This window comes from Aulonocara stuartgranti (genome assembly GCF_965226115.1).
Source record: "Aulonocara stuartgranti genome assembly, chromosome: 4".
Classification (NCBI taxonomy): domain Eukaryota; kingdom Metazoa; phylum Chordata; class Actinopteri; order Cichliformes; family Cichlidae; genus Aulonocara; species Aulonocara stuartgranti.
The window spans coordinates 35,972,430-35,986,569 of record NC_138942.1 but is presented as its reverse complement, the minus strand read 5'-3'; the positions used below and the strand labels follow the sequence as shown (position 1 = coordinate 35,986,569).

General features: G+C 45.2%; 1 protein-coding gene across 4 annotated transcripts; it reads right to left on the bottom strand.

The window, feature by feature from the left end:
* Positions 1–6,804: 6,804 nt before the first annotated feature.
* Positions 6,805–14,005, bottom strand: LOC309704986 (transmembrane protein 106B-like). 4 transcript variants are annotated; one of them, XM_082530571.1, is made up of 8 exons: positions 13,917–14,005; positions 11,275–11,469; positions 10,922–10,985; positions 10,703–10,856; positions 10,475–10,615; positions 8,579–8,622; positions 8,172–8,225; positions 6,805–7,735 (listed from the first exon to the last, which is right to left on the bottom strand). In XM_082530571.1, the coding sequence occupies exons 1-8, from the start codon at positions 13,936–13,938 to the stop codon at positions 7,615–7,617; spliced, it is 795 nt and encodes a 264-aa protein (XP_082386697.1). In that variant the 5' UTR covers positions 13,939–14,005; the 3' UTR covers positions 6,805–7,614. The 4 variants fall into 4 exon arrangements, with proteins under 4 accessions (XP_082386697.1, XP_082386698.1, XP_082386700.1 ...); XM_082530572.1 differs by lacking the exon at positions 13,917–14,005 and adding an exon at positions 12,625–13,090; XM_082530574.1 differs by lacking the exon at positions 13,917–14,005 and adding an exon at positions 12,089–12,590.
* Between the last annotated feature and the right edge of the window lie 135 nt (positions 14,006–14,140).

The window sequence follows — 14,140 nt, the reverse complement described above, 5'->3', positions numbered from 1 at the left end:
TCTGCTGCTTGGTTTGATGGATCTGAGAGCTTTTGTTTTTATTATTGTTATTATAATTATCATGAATATTTTACTCTCTAGAAGCTTTAAAATAGTGTTTGTGTTTGAAAAAATTGATTTAAGAATTGAACAGAAACATCTGTCCTTCTGAAAATGGCCCAAAGGCACGGAGACAAAGTCAAAGGATGCAACCTGTAACTTTCTCTTCCTTCATGTCAGGACCATCATCCATGATTTATATAAAATGCATATAGCAACAGTAGCACTTTAGTTTGGACTTTATGATTTCTGTAACTGGAAAATATTATTTTGTTTAAAGACAGAAGTGACCGCATAGTTGCAACATCAAAGGGAAATATTAATTAATTAGCATCAAGTATATTATTCTGAAGGCATATTTTCAGGAGACACAAACAACCAAAAAAGCAAATAGGCCTACTCAATATCGTCCACTGCAGCACCATGAATTCAGATCAAGCAAAAAACAACATAATACAGTAATAGAAAAAACACTATACTGTACACACAAAAAATCATGACAACTGTGCATACGTGGGCTCATGGATCCCGCCGTCTGTTGGGGTCTGGCCACAGGACCTCATCGACATCGCAAGCAGTGTCTTCTCCCGCTGGGCACCGGGGAAAATATCCTCTTGCATGTCGAAACCATCCATGGATTGCTGTCACCTGAATGTCGCCGCAGGCCTGTTCCATTGCCTGCAGAAGAGGCATGCGGGCATGTGGTTGGCGGTCATATACTCGCCATCTCCAAGCCTAAAAAAATCCTCAATAGGGTTTAAAAATGATGAGTAAGGGGGCAAGCATACCACTTCAAGTTGGCTGTGGTTGGAGAACCAGGCCTGGACCAGAGCAGCCCGATGGAAACTGACATGATCCCATATCACCACAAACCTGGGCTGATCTGCTCTGTTCTGTACAACTATATCATGGAGAGCATCTAGAAATGTGAGTATGTGTTGGCTATTGTATGGACCTAGTATTGCATGATGGTGCAGAAGCCCTCGAAGGCTTATGGCGGCACACAATGTGATGTTTCCCCCGCGCTGCCCTGGGACGTGCACAATTGCCCTTTGGCCAATTACATTACGACCCCGTCATCTTGTTTCGCACAGGTCGAATCCAGCTTCATCAATGAAAATGAGGCTGTGCAGCTCCATCCATGGCCGAGATTCTCTGTAAAACAAAGAGAACATATTACTGCACTACAGTGCTACACATACAGAACCCTCACCCATCACACAGGTACCTGTGTAGCTCTCAGGATGGATCCATGTGGTACTGATATGGTACATATTCAGCTGCTGCTGGATTTCACCAATACTGTATTGTCATGTAAAGGACAGTTACACGTACCCGTACATATTCAGCTCGAAGTCCTTTGATCCTGTCACTGTTCCTCTCAAATGGGACTCTGTAGAGCTGCTTCATGGTGATGCTGAGTTTTCCCAAGATGCGTGTGATGGTGGTGATGCTCACATGGTCTATGTTGTTGAACACTCGCCTGTCTGCAAGTATTTGCTTTCGTAGCTGGTGGAGACGGATGGCATTGTCTGCCCTCACTAGGTCCACGACGGCGAGTTCCTGCTGTTGTGTGAACAGGCGTTGGCGTCCTCCCCCAGAAGGTCTTCGAGTCATTCTAGAGAAATACAATCAGAATCAGAATCAGAATCAGAAAGGGTTTATTGCCAAATGTTGAGCAGGTTTACAACATTAGGAAATTGCTGCGGTGCTTCAGTGCAAACATACTGTTATAAATACTGTTATAAATTAAGCTTAAATAGACATGAAAATAAAAATGAGAATAAGAATTAAAAGTGCTAAGTAGATAGATATATACATGATATATACATGAGTGCAGGTGGTGATCAGTGCAAACATGGAATGATGCAGTGACACAGCGTAGGGTCATGTGTTAGTGGTGGGAACAGTCATACGGTTATTGTTCATGTGTCCAACAGCAGAGGGGAAGAAACTGTTCTTATGGCGAGAGGTTCTGGTGCGAATGGACCGGAGCCTCCTGCCTGAGGGGAGCAGGTCAAACAGACTGTGTCCAGGGTGAGAAGGGTCAGCTGAGATCCGAGCTGCACGCCCCAGTGTCCTGGAGGTGTACAGGTCCTGCAGAGATGGGAGTCTGCAGCCAATCACCTTCTCAGCAGAGCGCACAACACGCTGCAGTCTCTGTTTGTCCCTGATAGTGGCTCCAGCGTACCACACGGTGATGGAGGAGGTGAGGATGGACTCGATGATTGCGGTGTAGAACTGCAGCATCGTCCGTGTTGGCAGGTTGAATTTCTTCAGCTGCCTCAGGAAGTACATCCTCTGCTGGGCTTTCTTGATGACGGAGGTGATGGTGGGCTCCCACTTCAGGTCCTGAGTGATGGTGGTGCCCAGGAAGCGGAATGAGTCCACAGAGGTGATGGTGGTGAAATACAACCACATACTGTCATCGCTTTGCTTATTTTCTTACAGTACTTTACTGTATATACTGTATCATCCACTGTACAACACTGTACTTCAATATAAGTAATCATGGTATGTTTCACAGAAACTACCACTTTGGCTGCAAAAGCAGCATTAGCACCCTGCAGTACGCTGTACACTTGATATGGTGATGTACTGTAGAACAGTGCTATGAAAACCATCTGAGTAGAGTAGAAGGCAGAGAGGTGAAGACAGACCTGCTTTCTAGTCTGAATGTTCTTACAGTTTTTTCTGATTGCTTAAGCACATTTTTTGTAACTATTGGCTAATTTTGCAAAACTCTTCACACAAATAAGAAAACCTGTCACCCAATAATCCAAACATTGTAGTTCTCTTGCAAAAGCAAACACAGCTGGATTAACTCTCCACACCTTTGTAAAAATGGTGTTTCCGTATCAAACAGTACACACAAGCCATCATCTACTAAGCACACAATGCGCCAACTGCACACTGATGGTATGAATACAAAACACATCTGGCTTTTGCTTTCTCTGTGCACAAGGTAGGCTATGTCAGTTTGAGCTCATACTTCTGTCATAGATCCATAAGCATAGAGGGATCCAAACTTCAAGTACTGCTGTTTATTCAAACACATCAAAACAAACACAAGTGTTTATTTCCAAGTATAGGATTATTTGCAATCGCCATAATGACTATATGGGTTACTTGGTCTGCAGTGAACATGCTTCCTCTGCCCCAGCATCTGGTCATCTAGCAATTCTGTAAAGTAACAATTTCAGTATTTTTACATCAATGGTATTGGTGTGTTTCTCATTGGCATATGCCAGTGCTACAAATCTTAGTGCGAAGTGACTGTACTAACCGATTCTCATTTCAAGATGTCCTTATGATGCTTGCTACAGTGTAGCGGCTCGAGTTAGGCTGGACCCGTTGGCCAGCTACCCTCAGGGTCATTCCACGGTTGATGACATGGTCCACTATTGTAGCTCTGATGTCATCAGCAATTCTATTTCTTACTCTTCCTACCCTTCCTCTCCCCCCTCCTCATCTGCCTCTCCCCCCTCCTCATCTGCCTCTCCCCCCTCCTCATCTTCCTCTCCCTCCTCCTCGTCTTCCTCTTGCTCCTCCTTGTCCTTGTCGTCCTCTTCGTCCTACTTCTTCACCTCCACGTCCTCTTCCTCGGCCTCCTCTACTTCTCACTCTTCCTGCTCCCTCCATTGTACTCCGCACACACAGCTTACCTGTATTATAGTGCTTAGGCTGATTGCAAAGTGAACTAATTATCTAAAACAGTTTTCACATGTGAAAGTGTGCCAGACAGTTGGCAAATTAGTGTTAATGATAGCCATACATGTGTATACTTTTGCTAGGAGTGTGTTGGAAATTTGGTAATTGAGTGTTGTGCAGTGAATTGTGCCTACAGTTTTGCAAAGTGTGTGTTACAAAATTGCAAACTGAGTGCAAAGCAGTTTTTGTGCTTTTAGTTTTGCAAACTCAGTGAGTGGTTTTGCTATAAGTCTGAATAGTTTTAGAGATTGTGCTACAGGAATCACAGTTAGGGTTTAAGCATTCAGAAAAAACTGTAAGTAGAAATTTCAGGTATCTGTACTTTACTCGAGTATTTTTTTCCTGACAATGTTTTACTTTTACTCCCTACGTTATCGGAGAAATATCTGTACTTTCCACTCCTTACATTTACAAAGCAGACATACTTTTGATTTTAAGGGGAGTTATTTCATCACACCTTCAAACGTCAACCTGATTTGAGCCTCAACAGCAACACGTGAAAGGCAGTCCTGTTCGTGTATTACAGTTTTTTCTGAATGCTTAAACCCTAACTGTGATTCCTGTAGCACAATCTCTAAAACTATTCAGACTTATAGCAAAACCACTCACTGAGTTTGCAAAACTAAAAGCACAAAAACTGCTTTGCACTCAGTTTGCAATTTTGTAACACACACTTTGCAAAACTGTAGGCACAATTCACTGCACAACACTCAATTACCAAATTTCCAACACACTCCTAGCAAAAGTATACACATGTATGGCTATCATTAACACTAATTTGCCAACTGTCTGGCACACTTTCACATGTGAAAACTTTTTTAGATAATTAGTTCACTTTGCAATCAGCCTAAGCACTATAATACAGGTAAGCTGTGTGTGCGGAGTACAATGGAGGGAGCAGGAAGAGTGAGAAGTAGAGGAGGCCGAGGAAGAGGACGTGGAGGTGAAGAAGTAGGATGAAGAGGACGACAAGGACAAGGAGGAGCAAGAGGAAGACGAGGAGGGGGGAGAGGAAGATGAGGAGGGGGGAGAGGAAGGGTAGGAAGAGTAAGAAATAGAATTACTGATGACATCAGAGCTACAATAGTGGACCATGTCATCAACCGTGGAATGACCCTGAGGGAAGCTGGCCAACGGGTCCAGCCTAACTCGAGCCGCTACACTGTAGCAAGCACCATAAGGACATCTTGAAATGAGAATCGGTTAGTACAGTCACTTCGCACTAAGATTTGTAGCACTGCCATATGCCAATGAGAAACACACCAATACCATTGATGTAAAAATACTGAAATTGTTACTTTACAGAATTGCTAGATGACCAGATGCTGGGGCAGAGGAAGCATGTTCACTGCAGACCAAGTAACCCATATAGTCATTATGGCGATTGCAAATAATCCTATACTTGGAAATAAACACTTGTGTTTGTTTTGATGTGTTTGAATAAACACCAGTACTTGAAGTTTGGATCCCTCTATGCTTATGGATCTATGACAGAAGTATGAGCTCAAACTGACATAGCCTACCTTGTGCACAGGGAAAGCAAAAGCCAGATGTGTTTTGTATTCATACCATCAGTGTGCAGTTGGCGCATTGTGTGCTTAGTAGATGATGGCTTGTGTGTACTGTTTGATACGGAAACACCATTTTTACAAAGGTGTGAGGAGTTAATCTAGCTGTGTTTGCTTTTGCAAGAGAACTACAATGTTTTGATGATTGGGTGACAGGTTTTCTTATTTGTGTGAAGAGTTTTGCAAAATTAGCCAATAGTTACAAAAAATGTGCTTAAGCAATCAGAAAAAACTGTAATCACCAGAGGATGTCGCAAAATGAGATGAAAGAGGCAAAACCGTGTGAAATAGTCTGGGATTAAAGTGGGCCACTGTTTTTATTTATTTTTCTGCACAGCACCAGAATGACTGCAGTTGCAGTACTTCAGCATCTGCCTGGCCAGGAGTGAACATAAAAGGATCAGTATTTTTTAAGTGACTTCTATCAGTTCAACAACCATCAGCAAACACAACAACTGTTTGTTTGCAGTTTGTCTCAGTGTTGTTTAGAGGCTGCATGATAAACAGGTTAGTTTGCTGCACTGTGGTGGAGTTAAACAGTGTGCTGGACTGTTGCTCAGCGGCTGCTGTGCTCACGGTCAGAGTTACGTTACATCAAGTGTAGCAGAGATTAATATGATCATCACCACAGGTTCTCATACCGACACTGTGACAAACCGTCAGTATGTTACATGTTGGGAATGACAATGCTCTGGATCTTTAGCTGATGATGCTGAGATTCGTTCACCTTCATACCAGCTGTATAGTGTCTAATATAAGACAGTATAAAGAGTATACTGTCAGTGTAGAGGACAGAAATCAGCCAGACAATTCATAAAACATCAGCTGGCATCTTGTTGAATTCAATTCTTTACATCCACAAAGAGCCGTGAGCAGCAGCACCCTGGATCAGCTGATCACTGAAGCTCTCGATAGAGACGACGGAGTTGTGATTCACAATCAGTCACAACATCTGACTTTAATGTTCCCCCACTTGCTAAACCCTGACTGTGCTCATTTCCCTGTTTAGAGGCAAAGTCACCCTCTACAGTGCACGCAGCAGAAAACAGATCTGAATGAGTCCTTCTTTAGATTCTGCTCATGCTCCATCTGACTGATTCAAGCTGAGGACAAGTAGAATTAACACTTAAACTGAAATAAAGCTTTTATTCCATCTACTAATATTATTTTAATATTACATTAATATAGCACAAGGTTCATTAAACATTCAAGGAGTTACTTTGAGTACTTTTCAGAGCCTGTACTTTCTCACTTTGGTTAACACGAGTATCCGTACGGACACTTTAGTCCAGAACGTCTGCAGCCTCTGCCCATCTCTCACAGCAGTGCAGCTGCCTGTTTAACACAGGACTGGAAACACTGGGCTGACTAACAAACTTCAACTAGCAGGAGCTGATTTGACGGTTTTAAAGCCACGATGCTGTGTTTCATGCATTGTTGCAGTTGGCTTTGTTTCCCCCCTGCATTCATTCACCAAACACAGGACTCAAACAGGCTCACATAGCTTTATTGGACTTGTGGAGAGGAAGCGTCTGTCAGGAAGCTTTACAGGAAACTGCGTCATTTCATCAATGCACCAAAAACCAGAACATGGCCTCACTGGAGAACTGCACTTACATGTGTTAAATGTTAAGCCAGTTCATTTTAACAGGCTGTGACCTGCAAAGGTATTTTGCTGCATAAAGTTTCTTAAAGATCTCTTTAGAAATAGCTCCAAAGCCTCACACTTCCACTTCAGTATAACAAACACAAGAAATAAAGAGAAGGCAGAAAATATACAGAAAAACCCAAAAACCCTGAAGAGCAGATGTGTTGGTGTGTAAAAAGAACTTGGCTAAGGAGAGGAAGACCAAAATGATGAAGGTACAATTACTGAACAAACTTTCAAACAGAGACGATCAAGTGGAGAATACTTGCTCATGTCTTTGGCAGTAAGTTTGGTGAATACGCTCTCAAAAAGACAAATACTGAGCTTCATTTGAAGATCATCAGGCCGTCTAAGGATTTATAGGATTGCAGCTTACAGAGGGGGCAGCACATGCTGGACCACCCTGTAGGTGCTGGGTCCTTTTAATGGACTGACTACAGTGATCAGGGTCACATGGTTACCACGTGACTTGCAGCACTTCACACCGTTTCACCTTCCTCTCCAGGCACAGTCAGTTTAATTCAAAACCAAAGCAGCTGTTAACCTTCACACTGATTTTACAGTCATTCAACATCCTGCTCTAAATATTACAAAGCACATTACTCCAGTTCACAGACACGCGCACAGCATTTGTTATCTGTGCCTCCATCAGGTCGACGCGGCCTGTACGCTGTGTGGTACGGTGTTGTTTGCTCCACAGTCGATGTACTCGTACGTCTCCAGGGACAGCTGCTCATAGCGGGCCAGGCAGAAGACTGTCAGAGATATCCTGCACAGAGATCACCGTGAAAATCAACAAGCTGGAAACTGCAGACCTTCACAGCTGTGCGTCAGCCCGAGTTTGAAGACACTTCTCCTTCACCGACTCCCTGCTGGGAGCGGAGAAGAAGGATGGCCTACACATTTCGTTGTCACGTACAAGTACCAGCAAACATTCATGAAGACCAAAGCAGACTCACGGGACATGTTCATACCTCAGCTGTGATCGGATCGAACAGCTTCTGTGAATCTCTTCATGCTTAAAATGTTCAGATTTCAAATAATGTAGAACCAATTAAAACAGCCAAGAGCAAAGACCTACTACACCACACTGATAATATAAGCTTGTTAACATCTAACTTTAAAACTTCTTTATTGTATTTTCTGCACAAACTGAAGAAGACTACGAGCCTGCTGAAACAAAAGCAGGAGGATGTCATACTTACTGTAGGTTCACATACAGAATATGGACAGGCAGCGACTCTTTCTTACAGTAGTTACTGCAGAGGGAAGACAGCAGAGGCAGGAGAATGAAATGTTTTAGACACAGAACAGAAACAAACTGTGCACCAGCTGCTAAATGAGAGCGTAACACAGCAGAGCTGGATCATTTCACAGTGCAAACCAACCTTTGAACAACATTCACCACTTTCTACATCACCTGTGCAGAATGTAACCTTCAAACAGCGGACTGACAAATACAGATTTAAGTCTACAGAGAAAGACTCAGACTTGGATGCTTCGTGTCACACATCTGCTGTTAGACAGCAAATGCATTAGAATAGATATGATTCAGTGACCTCTGACCCCCCAGTAACCGCTCTGACCATAAATTCGTCCCACTTAGGCTCACCTCAAACCAGGGTCTGTCAGCTGGATGGGTATCATGAAGGAGTACTGCGAAGAAAGAGAGATGCAGAGTCATTCCTCACTTACTGTGATACTTGTTGAACAAAGTCTCAACAACAGTAATCTTCCTTAAATTAAAAGCACAAAAATAACAGAAATCAGATCCATCAGTGAGGAAACATCGCTCTGGACAAGTGAAATGTTTTAATGTTCATTTTTGTTTCGTGAACAAACCAAATAAAGCCCTCATCAGTAACTGGGATATGTGAAAATCTGTTCTGGTTAGATGGAGCTCTCTCCGAATGTTACAAACACGTCACATGAATACAGCTCGGGTCAAACAGAGCCAGCTCGCTGCTGCAGTTACAGACAAAGACATCAGCAGTGCTCCAACAGCCTGCATCCAATCGGTTATCTGTCATTCAGCAGGATTCATTAAAGCCAAACATCCTTCAAATAATACACGTAGACTTTTCAGCCTCATACATCTGTCTCACCACAGTAACCACAACAACTAAGCTCTCACTGGCTGCAGAAAAAGCCTCTGACCACCTAACCTGGACATTTGTCCTGAAAACACTGGAGAAACATGGCCGTCGTTTATCCGATGGATCAAAACACTACGATAAACCAAAAGCAGCAGTTGTAACAAACACCTCAATCTCAACAAATTCACAGAGGTGCTACACGAGGAAGAAAACACTATGTTTGCACCTAAAACTCAAACACCCATATGGACTTACCCCGACTTCACTGCAAATGGAAAACACGTCGCACACCTCTGTCGCACACCTCTGTCACATGTTTGATCACGATCATTTCAACAGCTCATTGACAGGAAACAGTTTCTCCAACTCAAACACTCCACCAAAGCAAAGTATCAACAACACTCAGCTGGCACAACATCGCTGCAAGACAGCGTCACTGAAACTGCAAAGTCACCAAAAACACTGAATACACGAATACCCTCTAATGACAATGCACCGCACACTCCAATCAACAAACAGCAAAACGACTTCAACATCCACACAGACAGTCCAATCTGCACTAACAGCACCAACAATTTAAAATACTACAGTCCGCACACAGCACAGGACGCGCACCACGGGACCGACTGACTCAGACATCTGCACACATCACTGATGAGCACGTTAACACATCCTGGTCTGACCACCAATACACAACTTCTGGAAATGGTAAATGGCCTGTATTTATAAAGCGCTTTACACATCCAGTCATTCACCCATTCACACACTGGTGATGGCACACCACCAGTTGTAGCCACAGCCACTGTGGCACTGACAGAGGCGAGGCTGCCGGACCACCGGGCCCTCTGACCACCACCAGTAGGCAACGGGTGAAGTGTCTCGCCCAAGGACACAACGACCGAGACTGTCCGAGCCGGGGCTCGAACCGGCAACCTTCCAATTACAAGATGAACTCTCAACTCTTGAGCCACGATCGCCCCATGGAAAGAAAAAAAAAAAAAAAACTACCAAAACATCCCAAACCCTCGACCACAACATCCCGCTATGCCCCTCCGTCTGTTTACATGGTGATCTGGAAGAACTAAACATAAACTCCAAACAGATGAAAACAGTCCTGGCTGTGGCCCCGACTATCACCAGGAAAACAAACTGGAAAAAGCTTAGACCTCCTCACACAGCAGTATCAATGGAACAACAATCAGCAATACATAAAACCAATTTGAACACTTCATTCAAATCTAAAAGCTGCTGAGCTAATGCCACAGCAGAAATCATCAGCAGGAGAAGGAAACGCGACAAACTCGCTCTTATTTATCTGCTTTTCTCTTCTTATCCTGCCTCGCTGCACTTCTACACAGAAGGACAGGTGTGTGCTCCTTCCTCTCAGCTGTGGTGACTGCGTCACATCTCACCGTTTTCATGGACAGAGGTCTGACAGACACGACGTTCTTGATGGACACCGTTCCCAGCACCGTGCCAAAGTTGAGTGCCTGTACTGTCAGGTTGTAGGCCTGCACCGCTGCAAAGTTGTTATTAGTGATGTTCAACACGTTCTGCAAAAGAAAGCAAAGAGCCATCATCCCGTCCGTCCCTGCACAGCCTGACTGCTCCGTTCATCACAGCCGTCCCTCTCTGCTCACCGTGATGTTAATCTGCACGCCGTCGTGAGTGAAGTAAACAGAGGATGAACTGACAGCTACTGGAGACAGAATCACGGAGCGCGGAAACAGGAAGAACAACACCAGGACGCTGACCAGGAGGCACAGCCCGACAGACGAGGCCACATACAGCTTCCTGAGTGAGGACAAAACATGAGAAACACAAATGCATAACACAACAAGCATCAGCAGCTCTCTTACGTGTGTCTGGGCCTCAGCCTCTGGTCAGTACAGGCAATGACAGCAACCAGCTTGCTTTCCTGACCTGCAACACAGTTGGAACAAGGTTCTTAGATTAGAGAAGAAAGTGGGGCAGACGTAACGTTGCTGGGTTATCAAAGCAAACCGTGACCGCTCATGTCTGTGTCAGCCCTGTGGCACACCGCTGACCCCACTGGGGGGCTTCTCACCCTGTGACAGTTTTTCACACTCAACATGTGGTTTCAGTGTCAGGGTTACAGTTGGGTTGAGCTTAGGTTTAGGGTCAGGCATTCATTGTTGATGGCCACGAGGATATCAAACCAGACATGCATGTGTGTGTGTGTGTTCACTACCTCTGGGTATACGCCCGGTGCCCTGACAGGTGGGACAGTGAACAGTGTCTGCTGAGCTGCATCTCCTGCTCCAGCTGGTCCTCTTAGTGCTGTCCTTCTCACTGATAGGCTGGTTGGAATCTTCCTGTCCCGCCCCGCTGGGCTGGACACAGTCCTCGGTGACACCCTCACACTGGCTTGGAGCAGCTCCCATACCTAAAGAAACAAAAGATTACAAAACACAAGCAAAAAAAAAACAACTACCACACACACACAGTACTGTGCAAAAGTTTTAGGCAGGTGTGTAAACATGCAGTAAACAAAGAATGCTTTCAGAAACATAAATGACTGTTTATTGGCCCCAAACGTACACTACAGCAGGACAACGAGCCCAAACACAAAGAACGAGCACTGAAGTGACGGTCCGGCCCCCACAGAGCCCTGACCTCAACATCGAGTGTGTCTGGGATTACATGAAGAGACAGACGGATGTGAGGACGCCTACATCCACAGGAGATCTGTGCACTGATGGGATTTAGATTTCTCTTTTGTTCATGTAGTGCACAGGTGTCCAACTGCAGGCCTCGAGGGCCGGTGTCCTGCAGGTTTTAGATGTGTCCTTGATCCATCACAGCTGATTTAAATGGATAAATGACCTCCTCAGCATGTCCTGAAGTTCTCCAGAGGCCTGGGAATGAACTCATCATGTGATTCAGGTGTGTTGACCCAGGGTGAGATCTAACACCTGCAGGACACCGGCCCTCGAGGCCTGGAGTTAGACAGCCCTGATGTAGTGGGTGCGTTGGGTGCAGCTGGCAGATTTTCCAGAACAAACCAGGAGCGATGGGTCATCTGTGACAGTCCTGTAGTAGCTGGACTGTGCATGTGAAATTCCACAGTTTCAAATCATTTTCTGAATCATAAGGAAAAACTACTCATGCTGTGGAAGATGGGACCAGTGATCTGGATGTGCCAGGCCCGGAGGCTCGAGGCCTGGAAAAAGATGTGAGAGTGGATCACGTGAAACGGAGTGGGTCACGTGAAACGGAGTGGGTCACGTGGATGTGTGACTGCGCCCGTCAGTAGTAGTTTTTCGCTCAAAGCTCAGTGAATAAGTATCACAGCGCTGTGTGCTCAGTGACACAGACGTGTTTAAACGTTGCTGTGACAGGTTTGAACGCGTGTCTCTGATGTCTGTAAGCGCTGCGTGAAAACGTCCCTTCTTAATATTTGAACACCCGGGACGAGTGTGAACGAGACGCCTCCAGCTCCGGGGCCGCTGCTACGTTACACAAGCGGAGCACACAAACAGCAGCCGCGTTCCCAGCTTCTACCCCTCCTGCCCGCGACAGCACCGGGCTCGGGACGTACCTGGCCGCCGTGGGTCTCTGTTATGAAGCAGCCCGTGTCTGTATGCGCATTCCTGCTGCACCTGAGCCTCGGTTGGCTAATGGTCGATCACGCCGCTGACGTAAACACTTCCTGTAGCAGCTGGCTGCACTCGTTACGTGGCCTGTTATCGTCCTCTTACGGTTCTTTTTTATCCCAGAAGCTGGGACCCCGTGTGACCGCAGTCCGGAGCGGAATGTCACCGACAGGTCACTTCCCGTGTTTTCATTCGGAGCCGAGTCTGTGAGAGGAAGTGCTCTTCGTCAGTCTGACGTCAGTCACTACTGTTCACCTTTGTCTTCGTCACTGGACGCTGTTGGTCAAACTGACTGTGATCACTGGGCCATAATAAATGTGTCAGTGCGATTCTGGCTTTGGCTCATTTCAGCTGGTTTCCTGGTATAAATCTGGCGTTAAGCACAGGAAATGCACTTTCTATGGGGCTGCTCCCTTATTCAGACTGGGTCGCCACAGGGTTGCTTTTCCTCTGTCTCCTCTCAGCTGTGAATCTTTGATTTGTTACGTAATGTGTAAATCGTTCACCCACGCAAACAGACCCTGTTAGAAATCTTTGACTGTCAGTAAACAGCACATGGTCTGATTCAGTTGAGTTCTTCAGCAGTAAAGTTTTTCAATGTGATGAAAACATGTTCTGTGGCTTCGTTTTCTTCACACACACGTTTACTGGCCCACGCTTGCCCACAGTGGGTTAGGGTGGAACCCACACTTAGGGGCAGCTGTGTCTCAGGTGGTGGGCTTGGTCAGTGGTCTGATCTGTGACTCCTCCAGGCTCCTGAACCCGTAGCTGCCTCCAGCGTCTCCATCACAGTGCGTGTTGTGGTGTGAAAGAAGCTGCTTAAGCGTAGATAAAAGTGCAGTCCACTTACCATTTACCACTCAGGCCGGAGTGGGTGTGCCCACGCGGAGTCCGTTTTACTGTCTAATGAACAATTAGTTTATTTGAAATGACTTGTTGTGTTTATCAGTGAAACGTGGCAGCGTGAGAACAAAATCTCCCAGTGTTCAGAACATTGTGGGCATCGTGTGGCTGCATAAAAAAGATTTATGTCTAAAGAAGAGGATTATTGCTAAAATTGGGAAAGCTCAGCCCTGTTGTGGTATTGGAATAAAGCCTCAGCTTTGTGCATCTTTGACTGTCGGGTAGGATCATCACAGTCAGACTTTAACTCAATGATTCATGAACAGCTTTGTTTAACACGTATGTGGCACTACTCACACTGCAGGACATGCTCTTCTCCAGCATCTAGCCTTACCTGATGACAATGCTGAGTACATGCTTTCAGTGAGCACTGCTGTGGTTGCTGCTTCTGGCTCCCCTGGTTAAATAAGCGATGTTCCTACTGAAAGGCGGCTGTAAGGGTTTGGCTGTCCATAGAGAATTTTCCCACTTTTATGAGGCCGTGAAAGTCAAGATCTTATTTCAACAGAATTAAAAAATCATAATCAGAATAATCCCAGAGTAGTATTTGATGCTACC